Raw genomic sequence first — 21050 nt, 5'->3', positions numbered from 1 at the left:
TGCAGGCTAGTAGTAGTTAATTTGTTAAACCATGCTGTTACTGCAAAAGTGATATTTGAAGATGACCACTGACCCTAGTGGGTTTTCATAAAATGGTGGCAACTGGAATTAAGATGGCTTCCTAAGTAGTGTCCACTCCATGCCAGGCACTGTATGCTTCATATACATCAGTGTACTTTAAACTCAAGTTAAGAACTATTGGTCCATTTTATGTGTGTATAAATGGAGCCTAAATTATTTGATACATTTGTCCAGATATGTGTGCTTTTTAAATGGCACGTGGTTTTAAAGAAATTTAGCCTCAGGCCAACTGACTCTAAAGTTCATGACTCTGAGTCACTACATGAACACCTAAAACTAGGATCTGAACCTATAATCTTTTTTCATCATTCCTGAACTTTCAGATTTTTAAAGTACTTGTTTTCCAAGCAATTCTCAGACTTAAAATGGTATGCCTTAATAGTTAAGATTTCAAAGGGAAAATAGTTAAGATTTTTCCCTTGAAACCTTAACTTTTCCCAGAAAACTAATGTTACAGAGGATATTATACAAGGGTCAAAAATATTATTTCCCATAAAAAAGGACAACCAGGTGTAGCTTGGTCATTACACAATAGAATAAATTCCAAAAAAGTTTCCCACTGGGTATGTTGTGTGAATTTCCTTCCTTCCATTTAGTTCTAGTGAATTCTATTTCCTGGCATTGAAAATATATTTTCCAAGGAAAATTTTCTGTGAAAAACTTTTGTAAGTTTATTACCATTTAAAGAAAATATATCCTGTTTTTGTGCTACAATTTTATAGTCTCTTTACTGTAAGATATAATAGAAAGCATAAACAACTAATTAATATTTATTTGATTTCCATTTAAAGTTCTTCAAGTAAGAAAATAATTAAGTTTCTTCCATTAAGATAAATAGCATTTCCAAAGTCCCCGGAGACTTTTTCATATTTCTGTATAAATTATAGTTTGGTTTGAATGATTTTAAAGGAAGTCCTCTATAAGTAGACTTGTTGCCCACATTGGTAACTATGAACTCTCCTTGTTTGCATGCTTGCTAGCTAATGCTTCACCATTAACATGGAAATGCTTTTGTGTTCTTCTAGGTTCTGCATATCACCTTTACATTTTTCGATTTAGAATCAGCAAGCAATTGTCCCCGAGAGTACCTTCAGATTCACGATGGAGACTCCTCAGCAGATTTCCCACTTGGTAGATACTGTGGCTCCACGCCCCCGCAGGGAATCCACAGCAGCGCCAATGCCTTGTATTTCCATCTCTACTCTGAATACATAAAACGTGGGAGAGGCTTTACCGCACGGTGGGAGGCAAAGCTGCCAGGTGAGCGGGAAATGAAGAGAAAGCAGAACGTATGTTCATGATATTATGACATGTTTGGAGACCTATAAGTAATGCAACATTTTAAATAATCATTTTAAAAACAAATAATTTAAAAATGAGTTTGCTTTTGAATTTAAGGACAGAAAAAACTAGGACGTATTATTGCAAAGCTAGAATAATAAGCCGAATCCTGTGTGTACTGCTTTCTTACAATTATATGTTGCTCTGCAATTTTGAACACTTGAGAAGTTTCAAATTCTGAGGTTTTGTTGACTTAAGCTAGCGGAAGTCTTACTGTCTTCCTTGTTTACTTCCGTACCATCCGAAGCTACACACGGGAAGAATTCCAGGATACGCACGTGATTTGGCTCATTAGCTTTCCCATTGCTCAAAGAGCACAGTACAATGTTATTTGTTCCTTAAGACCCCCCCCCCCAACAAAGTAGCAACAAGCAATTAATTATTCTAATACCAAGAATCAAGCATTGTTGGAATTTATTTTTTTTAAAAAACTAGTTATGTGTTCCACACATCATCCACCCTTATGGACTGTGATGTTTGCATTTCGTGTGTCATTTACCATGTTGTAAACTGGTACTTGGGTCAAAAAGTCTATTTAGTTACTAATTTTTCTTTCTTGCCAAAGTATCCACTTCTGTTAGCACATCATGTCTTCTTTTTCTCTATTATTACTTCTGTATTGATCAGATTGTTGATCTTCTCATTCCAAAGCATCCCTTTTGTGCTCTCTACAGTAGTTTTTTAGCAGCTCTTAGAGTCATAGGAACCCACAAAATGATGAGAGTATAAGTGTATCATTTCCTATCTATCTATCTATCTATCTATCTATCTATCTATCTATCTATCTATCTATCATTTCAGGTTATCAAGAGGCTTATAAATTCACTACATCAGGTATTTGTTCACATGTAGATCCTAGAGATGTGCTGCTTAGTTTTTGCCAATTTGATGCAAACTTGAATCCCTTGGACAGAGGACCCTCAGTTGAGGAATTACCTCTTTCAGAGTAGACTGTGGGTATGCTTATGGGGCATTTTCTTAACTGATAATTGAGGAAGTTGGGAGGGCCTTTCCTACCTTGGTTGGTACCATTCCTAGGCAAATCATCCCTATTTGTGTAAATTATCTGGTTGAGCAAGCCATGGAGAGCAAGCCAGAAAGCAACAGTCCTCCCGGGTCTCTGATGTTTCAGTTCCTGCCTTCAGGTTCCTGCTTTGAGTTCCTCCCATGGTGTCCTTCATGATGATTGTCACATGTAAGCCAAATAAATCCCATTCATCTCTAGGTTGCTCTTGCTCAGCTTGTATGAGAGGAACAGGAAGAAGGCTAGGAGAGAGGAAATGTATGATGCATTTCTAATTTGTTCCCTTTGCTGTTAGTTTTGGAGTTAATGACTTGGTTCCCTAGGAGTCTTCAAACTGATTAATTATTATTTTATTTTGTTTTGTTTTTCATAAGACAGTATATTTGATAAGAGTTGATGTTTTAAAAAAATATCTTAGATTCTTTAGAATTTTTTTTTCATATTTTTTCTACTTAGTTTCTGAGTCTGTTTGGGCTGATCCCCAGTTACTTCTGAATATTGCTTTTCTTTCTGGTTCTAAAGGATGCTCTAAACTTCAAGGTCCTTCCATATTTTGATAGCCTCAGCACTGCAAATAGCTGCTTCCAGAAAGAGATCTCATTCTTTCTATGGGAAAGGGACTTTAGCTCCTACATTTGGGTGCTACGAATGATTTCTGTTGCTGGGACTCTCAGTGTTTCCGGAGCACTCAATGGTTGAAGTAGAAAACATTAAGGGACCTTAATAATATTATTATTAAGATTCTAAGGTTTATTTTTCCTTGATATTTATGGCTCTTCTCTCCTCCACAAAAAAAAAAACAACATGATTCCCATTAGTGTATAATATTAGTGGATCACTTCTAGATTTGATTCTACACATTTTCCTAAGGTCAATGGCAATATTATCACTAATAGTTGGAAACTATTTAATGTTTTATATTTTATATACATTTTGCATGGGGCACATTGGTACATATCTATAGTCCCAGCACTCAGAAAGTGGAGGGCAGGAAGACTACAAGCCCCAAATCTGTATGATATACATAGCATGGCCCCATATAATTAAGTAATAAATAAAACTAAAGGCATATTGTTTTGAGCAGGATCATGTTATATTTCTTCTGCAGTGTTCAGAATGTTCTGTATCTTTATAACAATGTGGGACAGTGACTATTTCACAGCCAGTCTAATAGTTTGTTTTTAACATTCTGGCTTTTATGACTTTGAGAGTCAAGAAACCTTATCTCTGTGGTAGCAGAGATGCTGGACGTCTTTCTATGTGTGCAAGGGATTCTGGGATCTTTTCAGTGTACTCTCTTGTCATATTATGCTTCTTTTTTGTACTTTTCTATATTACGAATGATAACTGTTAGATATTACATTTATACTTCATCTTTAAATTTTTACATTGATTATATTATTTTACAAATTTAAAAGTTTTACACTCAACAGTAGACTTTTAAGTTAAGTTTTTTAAAATGAACTTTTCTCTGATCTTGGATGTTCTCTGCTAGGAGCAATGGAAACCATGAAACTAATTGTTTTGGGTTTTCCTTTGGTAACAAAAGTTTTGGCTTAGTGTGTATAGTTACATGAATATCATACTTTACATACTTAAAATGTCATCTTAGTTCATTTCTTCCTCAAGGTATATTTTTCAAAGTCTAGATTAGTTGGCATTTCTACTTTTTACGTCTACAGTAACATTTCTTACAAATCACCGAAAATTCTCCAGTAAATAAATGTGACTATTAAAGAGAAACAGTTTTTGTAGACATTTCTAGTCACTGCCCAGCCACATAAGGAGTTGTGTGGTGTGCTGAGGCTGGCCTCCAGAAGTGCCGGGCCTGGCATCTGGAAGCACTGGGGCTGGCCTCCACAAGCCCAGTTCAGTTCCATACTTGCTTTATTCCTGGGACAGTGGCTTAATCACCATGTACATTTATTTATTTTATAATTTCTATGTTATAAAATTTGTATATGATTTATGTTATAAGGCTGTTTTGTAATTATATAATTTATATAAGTTTAATAATTTATTATAGCATAAGAGAAGCTTTCTTAAAAGAAAATTATATGTGTTTCTTAACTATTTTAAAGTATAAAGTGTATTGTTTGGCTTGTTGAAAAATGTAGGGGCTGACAGAAGTTCCAAGATTTTTTTTTAAAGTTGCTAAATAGAAACTAATCTTCTAAGGGTAAGAGACTGAATCTGTACTCCCAAGATTTATGTCTCAGAAGGGTCAGCTCTGTGTCTTAAATCACATAACTATATGATGTTCTGAGGTATAAAGTTCCTACATGGGTGACTTGCTTACTTAGCAGTTGATACTAAGACTTTATAGATGTGAAACTAGGAAGCTCAAAGTACTGTGTAATTTATGAGGGTATCTTAAATTCTTCATAGTCATGTTAATGAAACTTGCCTTCTGACCACAGAATCTGTGAGAATTCTATGTGACTTTAGCCCACATATGAATTTAGACATTTTGTCTCTTCTTTCAGAGTGTGGTGGAATACTGACTGGTAATTATGGTTCTATTACATCTCCGGGGTACCCTGGAAACTACCCCCCAGGACGAGATTGTATCTGGCACATTCTAGCCAATCCTGGCTCCTTGATAACATTTACCTTTGGAACCTTGAGCCTGGAGAATCACAATGACTGCAGTAAAGACTATTTGGAGGTAAACAAACAAACAACAAAACCCTACATTTAGATAGGATCTGGTATAGTATAATTAACACTCAGAACACTCTGGTTAATTATGCCCACCAATGGCCCTGATTGCTTTGGGAGCTGATGCTAAATCTCTACTCTCAATTACACCAGTTTGTTACACCGTTTTCTAGGCTCCACTTGAGTGTGGAAGGGCTTGCTTTGCCTTCCCCCATCCCATACTGGAAACTCAGACTCCTAGAGTAATAATAAAACCTAGCAATGATTGTCTCTTCCAATACAGATTTTAATTTGTAGTTTTCCAAGACAAGCCCTCAGGGTAACAGATCACTTGACTCTAGGGGGGCCATAATGATTCTGTAGGAAGTGGTTTTCAGTAGTGAATCTCACTGGAAAGGTTGACAGTTACCCTTGGGAGGAGAGGAGTCTGCCTGCTCTATTCCATTAGCAAAAGGTTAAAATAGGAAAGAGGAAAGAGACTGTTCACATCCCATGCACAATTAGATACATCAAAAATGTGGTTCTCCATTTGTAGACTGGAAAGGTCACCAAGGAGATTGAGGTCTTAGGTAGTTCCTACACTTTTGCCACTGTAAATCTCAGTACCCAACAGCACTGCCAAAGAGACAATGAGCTTTTCTGAGTCCATTAGAGAGGGATGGAGTGCTGTGGAATTATTCATAAAGGATGAAGGATGCAGCTGTCTCCAAAGTTGAAGTCATTAGTCATTAGCAGCAGTAATAATGGATTTGAAACCTTTGGGAATGACTCAAATATCAGCTTCTCCTTGGAAAGTCTTAGCAAAATATCCTTTTAAAAGTTGACAGTAAGAAGTGAGTTACTGTGAAATTAATATTCAATAAATCCTATCAAATTAAGATTAAAGCCTTTTTATTCTTACATATTAATTTCTGAATACCATATTATAGAAAGTATCAATCACCTGGACAATATTGAACTCCCTCTCATTTCTCATCAGTGTATCAAGGAACTAGTTACAAGTGAAAAATAAAGTAAAATTGCCTTATAAATTTGCTGCCAATGGAAAAACTGATTTGAGTGAAAGAAATAGACCATAGGAGAATACTCTTCAGTTTATTCACTCCTTGGTTTCTATATATTATAGATTTTTGCAATTCTGTCAGAATTATAGAGTGTTCAATGTGATTTATTCAATGCATAAAAAGCCAACAAGGGTTTTTAAGGGCTGGAGGTTACCAGAGGCCCTGAGTTCAATCCTGAGTCCTGTGAAAGGGAAGAGCAAAGGGGAGAGAAAGACAGGGGAAGAGGCAGAGAGGAGGAGGAAGAGGAGGAGGAGGAGGAGGAGGAGGAGGAGGAGGAGGAGGAGGAGGAGGAGGAGGAGGAGGAGGAGGAGGAGGAGGAAACCATCGACTTGAGGTTATATCATGTATAGGTTGGGTAGGTGAAATGACTTAGCTTCCACAAACCTAAAGCTCTGAATTTGATGACCTAGTCTTACAACAGAAGGGAAGAACTGATTCCTGAATATTGTCCTCTGACCTCTACAAGAACTCCTTGCCCACAAGTACATATGTATACATTCATATATATATATATATATATATATATATATATATATATATATATTATATACACATATATTCATACCTATAATACATGATCACAAGCATATACAGACAGAATTCACACACATAAACACATATAAAAAGAGTTTGTAAGTTCACACTGTTAGCATGCAGTATGCACTGTATGCCATGCTAAATGACAATCACAGGGGTGCTTTTTAAAGGCAACTTCATGTTGCTTCTTTCCCATCTGCACCTCCCTGCACACCCCATGTACCCACTCAAGTTGCAGGTCAGTTCTCATCACTACAACCCATTCTTCTATTTCCTTTGAAATACTCATTTTCTTCTTCTAAATTACCAGGATTTCTTCACTTTGGGGGGAGGGAGAAGCAGGAAAGGAAACACTGAGTTTTACATCATCCTAAGAAAAGTCCAAAGTATGTATCCAATCCCCAAGTTGAAATTTCAGCAGAAGATGAGGCATCTGACAGGCCTGTGAGGACACATTCTTTACTGAACATAGACTGTGCATTTGTATTAATAGGTATCTGACAGAGAGACATCCTTTACTTGCAAATTATAGAGCTTGTTAAACCAGCACTTTAGATTGCTCTGCCTTACTATCTTACTATACTTAAGTGACAGATTTTTCTGAAGCTTATGTCCCAAGTGACTTGGTTAACGAGAACCTGACTACCTCTAATTTAATGGCTTGGTTTTGTTTGTTTGTTTTAGATTCGAGATGGTCCTTTCCATCAAGACCCTGTTCTTGGGAAATTCTGTACTTCTATGTCTACCCCACCACTCCAGACTACAGGTCCTGCAGCAAGAATTCATTTCCACTCTGACTCTGATACTAGTGACAGAGGCTTCCACATCACCTATCTAACCACACATTGTAAGTAACCTGCCCACTGAGGACTGACTGCACCTTGGGAGTGTGGTGTTAATCTCTCAGGTGCTTGTGGCGATGCCTAAGCTGAAGGCTTTCTTAGTTTAGTGACATTAGATACTACAATACTCCTTAACCCTTCAATTATGGGATCCACACTATGGTGAGGACCAGAGGTACCTAAAATTAACTAATTCAGAACCTCAGTTCTCTAGTGTTGTTTGCAGTTTTGTTGCATGCAAGATTATTCATAGGAACAGTACAGTCTGTTTGAGAAACTTTGGCTTAATTCTTGGATCAAGTCCAGTGCACAGAGGCCAACATCTAGGAAGGTATTGTTCCCATTCCTAGAGTTCACTCCTGTATGCGTCACTATGATGCGCCCAGTTGCATTCATACCTTGAAACAAAGGAAAAAATGAAATACTCTATGATTTTCATTTGAGTGAGTTAGAGAAGTTTCCTTTTGACACCTATTAGTGTGTTTTTTTTAGAGAGAATTCATGGGGGAAACACCTTTTAAGTCTCTGTATTTGGAAAGATAATAAGTACCCCCACTGCCACCTCCATGGTTCCTTCTCCCTCTGCTTTGACTTCAGGCTGAATGCACAGTCAATATCGGTAATTCCTACAGTTGTAAGTACTATTGATGACATGTTGCTCTTCTGTATGCCCCCCCCCCTCTCATTCAACATGCTTCTTTTATATAGTTATATACTTTATTCAGTAACAGTAGTTTATAAAATACCTTAAATCGTTTTGGAATGAAACAAAGCATTAATGTATTTAAAAAGCAGTTTATACAGGAGAGCCATAGATTGGAAGTTCAATCACTCATCTCTGTATTTACTTTTTTGGTCTCTATGGGAATATCTTGAATATAGATGAAACTGGAAAACTTTGTAGTGAATGGCATGGGCTCATACAGGGTGGACAGAGCAGAGCAGGTATTTAAAGGTAGGGGTGAGGTAAAGTTTTAAAAAATTGAACCAAATGTATGGAAATCAGACAGATGCTATACTTATGACCATTCCTTCCTTCCTTTGTTCTCTTCAGCGGATCTGTACTGTGGCGGAAATTACACGGACACGGAGGGTGAGCTCCTCCTTCCTCCCTTGTCTGGACCTTTCAGTCACAGCCGACAGTGTGTCTATCTCATCTCACAACCCCAAGGAGAGCAAATAGTTATCAACTTCACCCATGTGGAGCTAGAGAGCCAGAGGGGCTGTTCTTACACTTATATCGAGGTAAACTTTCTACTCAGTTACCCTTGGGGGGTCACTCATTGCAATTTTCATGTTCTGTGGAGTGGTGGTCTTCAAATGGCTGTCAAGCCAGGTGCATCTAGATCACCAGAGAGCTTGTCAGAAGTGCTTCCCTTTGTTCAGCATTACTGAGCATGCTGGGGAGTGGGAAGATGAAGCAGAGAGTTCAAGAGCAAGAGTTCTTCCAGGATCTAAAAGAATCTGTTTAGAATAGACCTAAGAAGGTAGAACAGTGAGAGCTTCATACGGGAAGCAGCAAAGCAATAAAAGGAAAGCTGAAGCTAGAGACTTAGAGTAGGGCTACATTCCAAGCTGCTCAGTGGAGCTCTAATCACTAAGGCATATGTGCATGAGTAAACGTAACTAGATCTATTGAAGGGATTAAGACTTTAGAGAGGTGTTCTAGAGCAATTTTGTATTTCAGACATCACAACCTAGAGAGGGTCCTATATTTGCCCATGTCACCCAGCTAGTCTTGATGCAGGCATGCTAATTCATTATATCCTCACATCTTCCCGTTTTAATCTCAGGAAGTCAAGGCTCAGAGAAGTTAACGTACCTGCCCACAGTAGGTGCTTAGTAAGTAACTATTTGAATTTAAGAGTTGCACAGGTCTCTTGCAAGAGCAGACATATAATAGTGTGCCTTTAACTACAAAAAGGAGCTAGTCTTTCCTAGAGAAGATGACCTTGTGAATTCCATACTCTGCTTTGGAATCACAGGAATATAGGGAGCCAGGAGCAATAATTGTCTAAGATAAGGAGAAATGCCCCTGTGATAGTGAGGGACTCTGAGAGTTGCTATATGTTCCACATAGAGGTTGTTCGACTGGCTATAGGACCTGTCAGAGCATCCAGAATGATGATACACCCTCATTGATGAACCGTCTCTATGAATTCCTCCCTGTCTAGTGAACTCCTTTAAACTATTATGGGGAGGGAGATCACAAAGCTGGTATCCAGCCACTTAATTTTGTGAAGCAGAGTGACTATTTTCTAGTTAGAATGGGACTTGATTAATGATTTAGTTCTGTTGTTAGATGTGTATATAATTTTGGGCAATTCATTGAGTATTCAGTTCCTTCTTCAGTGAGATACCTTACCAGTTTATTTAACTTTTGTGAGAATAAAATCCAGGAAATGAATGAGAAAGAAAGCCTTAAATTATATTATGAAACATTATACAAATACAGGATCTCCTAGACCAAAATTTTCCTCCTGCCTTGATCATACTAGTTCAGAATCAGCTAATAAGACTCTATTATAGCTAGCTATGCCGTTTTTACATTATGATAGAAGAAAATTGCTATCTTAAACAAAACCACTCATTCACACATACACATATATAAATAGTCACATGCACACACATATTCATGCACAGACAGACATACACACATGCACACACACACACACACACACACACACACATCCCTTGACTAAAGTTTCTACTTCTAAAAATACATTTTGCCCATGGTCAGTATGATATGGCTGAAGAAGAACGAGTTCAAAGAGAGATTAGCTTTTAGTTCATTTGTTCTTGCCTAAGAAAGCTTTTAAATTGTATAGAACAGTATTAAAGATGTGACAAAAATCATCTTTCTAGAATAGAAAGCAGTGTCTCATTAATATTTTATAAGTGGCTGAAGCCATCAGAACTACTGTGAATGAAGGACACAGAAGGTAATAATAAAAGTTCAAATTTTTAGTCCAGAAAGTGCAAGTTGTGGATTGAATAAGAATATCTAAAATATATGACATTAAGGCAGAGGCTTGGACGTAGGCTGTAGAGGGAAATGAATGGGATTTTATACCCCATTTATATTTCAAACCCTATAACCTGCATTGCACTCAGGGAAACTGTACAAGAAGCACCACAGGAGAGGCTGATGGACTGGAATAGTGTGCCTTCTAGCCAAACAGAGGGGTTTCTGGGAAAGATCTTCCTTCTTAGAAATGTGCTGCATCCTTTCACAACTTCAGAGACCAGCTCTAGCTGGAGTAGAAAGAGAATGAAAGAAATCAGGCATATAGATAGAAGACCTAGGATAGGATATGCTATACTCTCTGATGGAGAACCTGCAGTACCCCAGAAGCTTAGCTTACTAATTATATACAGTTGGACAGAGAGGCAGGGTTCTTGCACACAGCTTAACAAGAAGGTAGGCTATTACAGACAAACAAGGAAGCACAACTATTGTAGGTAGATGATGAACAAGGAGACTGATTTAGCTGGCCTCAGTAGGAGCAATTACCATAGGAGAGGAGTCTTCAGGCCATAGATATCCACAGGGAGAAAGATATGGTGGACAATTCCCCCACACACTGTCAACATCTGCACATAAGAAAGCTTTGCTATCCCTTTGAGCCTCATCCCAGGTAAAAGCTTTGACATTTTCTTGTGGATCTGAGGCTAAGGTCCTTGGCATGGCCACATCCATGTCAAAACCACACAATCACTCAGAACTTTACTTACCTGGGCCTCCTCCACTCCCCACAGACATGGAAATAATGTTTATTTATGATAAAAAATAAAAACATATTATACATGTGAGAAAAATACTATGAAAGAAAAGTATGGAGCTCTTGACTTGAGTCCTGCTATGACTGGTCAGAAATAGCTCCCCTGAGGACAGTACCTAGTGGGTATACAGTTGTGCAGTTGGCAACAGAAATATTTAAAAAATGAAGATGCCAAGTATAGCAGCCAACACAGCCCTAGGGACTGAATAAGGTAAAAATAGGATAAACCAAAACCAAACCAAGACAAACAAGAGACAAACAAACCTAAAACAGACTACAGTGGCTAGAATCACAAAGAAAAAAGTAATAAGGGAGGCACTAAGCTGGTGTCGACATATATAAAGATAAAGAGATAAAGAGATTGGGGTGTATTCTGAGAGCCCGAGGCTCTTAGAAGGCTCTTATCACTGTGCCCACCCCAGTGAGTGGCCATGACAACACATCCACAATGAGGATGGGGAGGAGAAGAGGGAGGATTGCATACTGAGGTTATAATCAGAAGAGAAGATACTTCTAGAAAAAAAATAGATCAAATTTTCTTGATCTTAGAAAGTTCACTTAAAATCTAATAAATAATTTTTTTGACAGAAATATTGGAACCAACACTACCTCACGAGTGTTTCAGTGTCCTTAAAATGCTGAGATGTTGGCCACAAAGTGGTCAAACATTACTAATGAAGAATTAAAAACATAATAGCCAATAATAATGATAATGGCAATGATATTAATAATAGCATTATTATTCAGATACCCTGCCTGGTGTCTCTCATCCTCTATCCCTTGTATGTCATTCTCTCATTTGGGGTGATGCTACAGTCATTTCCCTTTTGTCCTGATTAACCTAACATGGTGTCTAAGACCAGGTTTCTCTGCTATTGTGTTATCTGTCAGCCTGCAGTTCAATTCACAGGGAGTATGAATTCACAGTTCACACATTGAACGTTACCATATGGTCAAGTTCTGTTTTGCACCCTGGTATGGGCCAAACCTCCTCGGTTCAGCATATTTGATTTGCTTTGAATTAAGATTTCATACTTAAATGGATTTTAGAATCTGTAGTGTAAAAACAAATCTGGATAGTTAGCATACAGAGAGACACATCCACAGCTTTGAGACCCGATCCGTTCCACATGTCAAAGCCTCTTGCTCACTCAGCTCTGCAGTTCACATTTAAAATTTGGTATGAACTGTGTTTTGCAGCCCAGTTAATCTTAGCTCTCTGTACAGGAAATAGTTCCTTTATAAGAACTCAGAGTTTAATGAGTAGTTTTTCTTTAGGAATTAGTTCAACCTCTAAATGCCATTTGCAATACTTCATAGGCTAAATGGCCTGGGGCTCTGGGTTTGTAATACTCTGCATTTACAAAATGAATAAATAAATCCTTGAGAGGCAGGCAGCCTCAGTGCTCAGTTGCTAAGTAACTTACCTTGCAAGCATGAGGGCCTGAGTTTGATCCCTAACCCGTGTGCAGAGACACATGTTTGTAATCCCAGAGGCTGGGGCACTCAGGAGGCTCCCTGGGGTCAGCCAGTCTATCTTAGTTTGTGAGCTCCAGGCCAATTAGAAACCCCATCTCAAAGGAGGCAGATGGTGAATTCTGAGGATGACACGCTAAGGTGTCCCTTGGCCTCCACATGTGAATATCACTTTACACACAGGTATGTGCACTCTAACATACATGTGCACCTATACAAATATAAGCATCCACAAATGTACAGTGAAACAAAATAAGTACTCAAGAAACCTAAGCCTAGTTCACAGAACACTGGTGTTTTGCACCAGGTCTTGTAGTTCCTTTACACATGTGACCACTAAATTGGTGAATTTACTGTGCTCCCTCTGCAAGGGACCGTTATTGCGTGATATCCATAACTTCTTAAAAGAAGAGAAAGTTGGTTACTACAAACCCAGTTCCAATATTAGTCATCTTTCTTTAGGTTGTTTTATGGTAAGCAATTAACAATATTCCCCAGGCAAATCAAAAGTGATAACAAGCAAAAACCACTCCATGGTTCGTTAGTGTGTTTATTTCCTGCCCCTGTCAACATGTTGGTTTAGGATCTGTTCTGCTTGAGGCTCTGTTGATGTGGTTTTGGCTTTGTAGGACCCAGGCTCCTGGTTTCTCAAGAGGAAGAATAAGCAATGATTGGGTCACTCATGAACAGCCATGGCCTCTATGTAGAGATAGGTTCATCGTAGCTACTCACGTTCCTCAAGGCTGAGCAATGGCTGTGGCGAAGCCCACCATCAACAGGAAGGATAAGTGTTCAGGCTCTACTGGGAGACATAGCAAGTCTCATGGCAGAGAACAGATATTCAATCCTCTCACATTAGCGAAGCCAGTAATTATGAAATATGAAATCGTCTATTCTTGCTTCCAAGCACAAAGGAAAGAGATTTCTTTTGGATGAGAGTACACACTTACAAGTGCTTAATCATAAAGTGCAAATGAATTTGGGGTCAGTTTGAGCACTTGATAAATTTTATTCCAGTATCTCTCTTTAAAATGTGATGGTTAAAGTATTGCTATGCCTGGGGTCCAGAGAGAATACAGGCTTTCAGAATTAATAAGGTTTCCTTCCACAAAGAGAAACACAGCCAAAATCAATTGTACCTTCTAAAACTAGGGCCCGTGAGGCCTGGAAGCTCCTCTCAGAGCATCTGGATGGCAGCTGCATTCCCTTGCTAACGTTCCTGAGCTTCATTAATCAGGACCCAGGGGCCTGACCCACTTCATGTAGCTCTGAAGCTGTCTGGCTGGTTTTCTTCCTTCTTGTCATCTTCTAATGGACTGATAGAAAAGAGAGACAATGATTGTAGAAGAGACAAATAGAACCTAGGTGATTAGAGAACAGAGCACTCTCTTGCTCCTGTCGCCTGTGTTCTAATCTATGAGTGCAATAGTACGTACGCTGCCTCTGTTTCAATTCAAGACTGAATTGAAGATTGTGCACTTTCACGTTAATTGATCAACAGGAACTTGTCAAATACTATGAATGCTTATTTACAGAGGTTTTATTTTGCTTGTCTTTTGGTTTGGTTTCGTTTTGCTAGGTACTAAAGGAACACTTTCTTGTCCCTCTGAAACCTACTATTCAGTCAAGTAGCATAACTTGACTTACAGAATAAGAAACTCGAGTTGCAGATGTCAAGAGCTTATAATAAGGGACCGGTATGAGCCTGACTCAGTGGAGCGGGATGTGATTCCCTCACATGGCTGAGCTTTTAAAACAGCTTCAATTCTTACCTTTGCAGAACATCCTTAGATATGGGTCCACATGCAGATGTGTCTGCATCTCAGATGTTTTATGGCAGCATTACAGGTTTCATGCCCATGTTGTATAATTGACAAGCATCCTTCTTGATCTCTGTACCTCTACTACTTTTGGATGAGAGGAACAATGTCACAATAGCCCACCCATCGTTCCCTTACCAGCCACTGCCTTTAACCTAAATAATTCTTACTGACCTTGGCTTAAAGACACATCTCCTGAGCACTCCATAATTCCCTGCAGGTGTTCAGAGCACCTTTGTACTGCAAGATTGTTGTATGTCATTATTTTACTATTTTGAAATGAAATTCATCTATATAGATTTTCATGCACTGTATTAAAACACTGTTGTGAGTAAAATCAAGGCAACAAAATAAGTAACATTTATTCCAATGTGTGAGGAACCTGGACAAACCCCAGCTTGAGACAAAACACAGTCACTTGTTCTCTCAAACTGCCAGGAATTCTCCACAGTAAATGCAGGCCAATGAAAACAGTATTTTTTCACTTGTGTACCATTGATCATCCTGGGAAACTGAATATTTAAAATCTTCAAAAGTACCTTATTTAAATGTAATGTGGATGACATTTTCTACTTCACAGCAATACTTTCACCTAAGTGAAAATCACACAGGATGTCAGGGAATCCTTGAGAATGACCATCACATGTCAGACTCTCTAATGATGTGATTTTTCTTTGTTTGTTTGTTTGTTTGTTTGTTTGAAGACAGGGTTTTCCTATGTAAGCCTGGCAGTGGTGGAACTTGCTTTATATAGATCAGGCTGGTCTCAAACCTGGAGATCCTCCTGCTTCTGCCTCCCAAGGGCTGGGATTAAAGGCATGTACCACCACTGCCCGCTAGTAGTGTGATTCTTAACTGCTCTACGCTAGTCACACCCCACCAACATCAGAATAATAATTTAAAAAAAACAAAAAACAAAAACAAAAACAAAAATAAAGTCCTCACAGTTTCCCAGATGCCTAATTGCAGTACCCACTGAGCCGCAGTCTTAAGCAACAGGGCTGAGGCTTGCTCCTGCACAGTTCTATGCCTGTCGCATGTTCCTGTGAGCACTGACTGTCCCATGAGACTCATCAGCACTGAGCCAGTTACTTTCCAATACCTTGATAATGCTGATTGAGAATAGATCAATATTGGAGCTACTCTATCCTCTAGAATAATTTTATGGGTCTAGAGTCTCATGTATACTCTTTGAACAATTCTCAACTATGGAGAGAATCTCCAGTGTTTCACCTTTTTAAAAAATGTCAGAAATAACAAGAGTTCCTCTTAAGTCAATATTTTATTACCGAAATCTTGGGAAATTTCACTGCCATCTCACATACTCCTTTCCATCTCTTTAGCTAGGCTTAGATGGAGTAGCTTTTTAAGATTATTAAGGCAGCAGGCTGGTGACAAATGGGGACATAACAGGACCCACTGACACAGTTCATGGCCACTGCAATGAAAGATGTGAAGTATTGCCTTAAACCAGTGGATTGTATTAGAATAGTTTATTTCTCTTCTCACTTCCTTAGTCTTGCTTTAGTATTTATACATGTATTTATTTATTTGTTCATTGTGTTGGTGTGGAAGTTGTACTATCACAGACATGTGGAAAACAGAGAGCAACATACAGAAATCAGTTTTCTTCTACCATGTCAGTGTAAGGGTCAAACTCAGGTTATCATCAAGTGCCTGTACCCATCGAGCCGCCTTACCAGTTCAATGTGTTTTAATCCATCAGAAGTGCCAACAGATTGTTTTAGCACTTGAGGAGCTGTCATGTTGTTTGGTATATAAGGCTAACAATAGTCTGTGCATTTATTTTTCTAGAACTTTGTTTAGGATTCTGTATCTACATTCGTATGTGGAATTGACTCGTGGTTTGGGATTTGATAATAGAGAATTGTGCTGTGTTTGAGGCTTTATACATGGGGAATCATCTTTTTCTTAAAAGTGCAGACTTAGCAAATACACATCATCCTCTCACAGTGCTTCCCTCTCAGGGGATGCAGTGATGCTCTGTTTTATCCATGAGGCAGTCATTCCTATTTTCCTCTTCTTCAGTTTCTTTTACTGATTTGTATAATCTTATTAAAATAATCTATCTTGAACATCAAATACATAGACAAACAACTGTATATAGAATTGCATTTAATTAATTGCATGTTTCTTAGACTGTGTATTTGTGACTTGTTTATAATTTTTTATTTTGTATACTTAAGAGGCATTTTTTTTTCCTTTTCTTATTAGATTAGATTTGTCTAAAATTTGCCTTTGGTATGCCCATTCTCAACCCTTTTTTAAAAATCTGTTCTTCAGTACATTTCTGATTCTACCTTCTATTTTAATAATGAGGTTTAAATCTTAGCTTTTTACTTTTTTCTTTTAATTGTTTTATTCTAAGATTTTAGCATTGATTCTTTCCTTCTCTTCTTTCTCCTTCACCTCCTCTTCCTCTTCTTCCTCCTCTTCTTCCTCTACCTCTTCTTCCTTCCTCTCTGGCCTTCCTATTTTTTTAAAAATGTTTTTGGTAATGATAAGAGTTTATTCCTTGGATTGCAAATTCAGTTGAACTTTCATTTTTTGATATGCTATATTCTTGATTTTTGTTGATTGGGGAAACTGTCTGCAATTCCAGATTTATGGCCCCTTTGATATTATGTAAATTAAGATATTTTAAGAATTATGTAGTTGCAGGCTGTATTGACTTAAGACTTATCAATATTTGATACCAGTTGTTTGTATTAAAAGTAACCCACTGACTACTACTAAATGTAATATAAATACTACTAAATTAAGCTTGTATTTATTTCGGATGTGCTGTTGACTAGTCTCCAAACACTACAACATCTACCAAAGTGACTTTCTGATTAGCATTACAAATCCTTTTTTAATTCTTTGCTTAGGTTGGAGACCATGACAGGTTACTTCGAAAGATCTGTGGCAATGAAACCTTGTTCCCCATTACATCAGTTTCCAATAATGTTTGGATCAGACTGAGAATAGACGCTTTAGTCCAGAAGGCTAGTTTCAGAGCTGACTATCAAGTTGGTAAGGCAACTTCTGCTTCTGTCTGTGTGTCTGTGTGTGTCTGTGTGTGTCTCCCTGCATCTGTGTCTCTGTGTGTATGCATGTGTGTATGTGGTGTGCTGATAGAGGCCAGAATGTTGGTGTTGAATCTCTTCCTCATTTCATTTCCACCTTATTGAGACATAGTCCCTCACTGAACATTGAGCTCTACAGTTCAGTTGGATTTGCTGGCCAGTGAGCTCTAGGGAGCCATTTACTTTAGTGCTTTCCTCCCTGACACCCAGGGCTGGGATTCCAGACACACCCTATTGTACTCAGCTTCATGGGTGCTGGAGAACAGAATTCATGCATATGCAACAAGCACTTTATTTACTGAATCATCTTCTCATCCCTAATTATTTTTAAAATTATTTATTATTTTATGCAAATGGGCTTTTTGCATACATAATATCTGGACACAACACGTGTGTGCCATGCTCTCAGAAGGTTAAAAGAACAGTCCAGTCCCTTGAGACTGTATATATATATACAGCTGGTTGTGAGCTGATTTACTGGTGCTGGGAATCAAACCTAGATCCTCTAGAAGAGCAGCCAGGGCTTTTTACTACTCAACCTTCCCTCTAGCCCCCTAACCATCCCTTCCTACTTGTTTTTTTAAATGACAAATTTACACATTATTCTAACATTTTAATTTGAATTTATTTGAGTTATTATATGTTCCCTGAATGGCAGAAAAAAAAATATTCTCATAAAAGTATCACATTCTGTTGGTTTTTTAAAGACAGTTAGATTTGTAATGAAATTGAGGTCAAGAATTCTTTATTTCTGAGCAAATATGGTTATCATTTTTCTATTTACAGCTTGTGGGGGTGAGTTAAGAGGAGAAGGAGTCATTCGCTCACCCTTCTATCCTAATGCATATCCTGGACGAAGAACCTGTAGGTGGGCCATCTCCCAACCCCAAAGACAAATTGTTCTTCTTAATTTCACTGACTTTCAGATCGGAAGTTCTTCCTCCTGTGATACAGATTACATTGAGGTAAGAGTAGAATACCACTGCATTATCACTAAAGGTACTATATACATTTATGTGAAAAGGACGATTGTTTGTACAGATCAAAATTTTATAAATATAGACATAAAATTTCCTAGCAGAATGCTACTTAATGGAATATATATATATATATATATATATATATATATATATATATATATCATCATGAAAGAAAATTTATATGTATGTAGGTGATTATGTTCTAAAAATTAGTGAACATTATAGTACAAAATAGAATATTATTAATAAAGTAAAGGATAACATTTTCATTTAGTATAATACACAAAAAAGCATGTGACAAAATCTACCTGCATCTCATAATAAAAACAGTAAAAGAAAAAAAATTCAAACAAACCAAGAACTGTGGAAAGAACTCTCTTACTTTGATGAGAAGCACCAAAGCCACAAAGACACCATCATATACACAGTGATAGAGATACCAAATGCTTTGCCTCGGTGGCTGGTTGGTTGACAGCCTTGTCGTCTCTGCACTTCTGCTCAGCATTGTACTGGGAACTCTGACTAGGGCTGTGATACAAGCAGAAAGTGTACCCCAAATGGAAAGCAAGAGATAAACCTTGTTCCTCTCATGGCCCCCAAAGGAGATTGATTCTGCACTTCCTTCACAGTTACAGACTGACAAGAGCTTCACCACGGGCAGCAATTTTCCAAATGGATATTTACCGAAAATTAACTTGACTATATCTATTTTTCCTTAGATTGGTCCCAGTTCTGTCACGGGATCTCCTGGAAATGAGAAGTTTTGTAGCACGAACATACCTTCATTTATAACATCTGTGTACAATGTTCTTTATGTTACATTTGTGAAAAGTTCTTCTATGGAAAACCGTGGCTTCGTGGCTAAGTTCAGCAGTGAGAGACTAGGTAGGAGCAGGTTTCTCTTTCTTCTTTTATGCTGTTATCAGAATAAATGGACAGTTGTACAGGGATGTTTGTGTGTATAAGGCTCTGGGTTCAACCCCCACCTCTGAAAGTACAAGTTTCTTACAATAAGTAAATTATATAAAAGTCAATTGTTCTGTGAAATATCATAAAGTACACTTAAAACAAAGACTATACTTTAACAAATACTTAATAGTTATCGCATACCTATTATTGGAAAACAAACCAAGTCATTCTAAGTCGCATGTAAGAGCAGCATTCTCTCTTTTGTGCTTTTAGTCAGTGATAAGCACATTTTATTCTGGGACTCATGCAGATTAACACTAACTGTTGTTGTGATGATGATTATTGTTTTTATTTGGGGACTCATATAGCTCATTTATTAACTGCTGTGATGATGACTATGGTTTTATCATTACTAATTATTATACAGAATGTGGAAAAGTTCTCACAGAATCTACAGGAATCATTGAAAGTCCTGGTCATCCAAATGTCTACCCAAGCGGTGTAAATTGTACCTGGCATATATTAGTCCAACATGACCAACTGATTCGTTTGGTATTCACTTCATTTTACCTGGAGTTTCATTACAACTGCACAAATGACTACCTGGAAGTTTATGACACTGTTGCTCAGACATCTCTTGGGAGGTGAGAGAATGTTTTGTTTTTTAATGCTGAACTTTGAAACATACTATTTAGATTTTTGTACATAGATGAACAGAGGCAATAATGCACTTAAATTATTTTATATCCAGTTTATTTTATTTTATAAATTAGCAAATATTTTGACTTTACATACTATCATATTTTGAAGTAAAGTGCATATAATAGTAAGGTTGGCCCTACTGATGAATACATGATTCACCATTTCATGGGCAATAACACAAAACATCCACCTTGTGTATATTTTTTAAGTGAACAATATGACATTGACTATAGTCACCTTGCTATGTAATAGATACTCAGAATTTCTTCTCCTTTTTAACTTGAATTACCTGTTTTACCAACATCTTTTCTTCTTTACTCTAGGTGCTGGTAACACCATTCATTATGTTCTCTACAATTTTAGAATCATATATCAGTGAGATCACATGGTACTTCTGCTTCTGTACCTGCTTATTTAACTTAATATAATGTTCTCCAAGTTCACCTATCTTGTTCTGCATGGCAAGATTTCATTCCTTATAAAATAGTGTTCTATGGTATTTATATCAACACCACATCTTCTTTATTCATGGACACAGTGTGCTTCTATATCTTTGCTATTGTGCTTAATGTAGAATGAGCACAAGAATGTAGTTACCTCTTCCGCATAACGATTTAATTCTCTTCAGATACAGTCTCAGTTGTAAGATCATTTGACCATAAAATAGTTACATTTTTAATTTTAAAAAATTCTACATAACCTTCTCCAATGGTTTATTCATATAACCACTAAAAATGCATAA

At 37.6% G+C, this 21050-nt stretch overlaps 1 protein-coding gene across 1 annotated transcript in view; it reads left to right on the top strand.

Annotated features, from left to right (window-relative positions):
- The window catches only part of Cubn (cubilin), a 206479-nt gene that overhangs the window by 23088 nt on the left and 162341 nt on the right, over positions 1-21050 (top strand). Inside the window, exons 14-21 of the mRNA XM_034510433.2 lie at positions 1107-1341; positions 4933-5114; positions 7393-7555; positions 8605-8795; positions 17520-17664; positions 18504-18682; positions 19417-19582; positions 20034-20250. Of these exons, the coding sequence (XP_034366324.1) occupies positions 1107-1341; positions 4933-5114; positions 7393-7555; positions 8605-8795; positions 17520-17664; positions 18504-18682; positions 19417-19582; positions 20034-20250 (1478 nt within the window). The remainder of the gene's footprint in view (positions 1-1106; positions 1342-4932; positions 5115-7392; positions 7556-8604; positions 8796-17519; positions 17665-18503; positions 18683-19416; positions 19583-20033; positions 20251-21050) is intronic.

This window comes from Arvicanthis niloticus, chromosome 8 (assembly GCF_011762505.2).
Source record: "Arvicanthis niloticus isolate mArvNil1 chromosome 8, mArvNil1.pat.X, whole genome shotgun sequence".
Lineage (NCBI taxonomy): Eukaryota > Metazoa > Chordata > Mammalia > Rodentia > Muridae > Arvicanthis > Arvicanthis niloticus.
The sequence above is the reverse complement of the archived record's forward strand: the minus strand, read 5'-3'. Positions and strand labels throughout refer to the sequence as shown.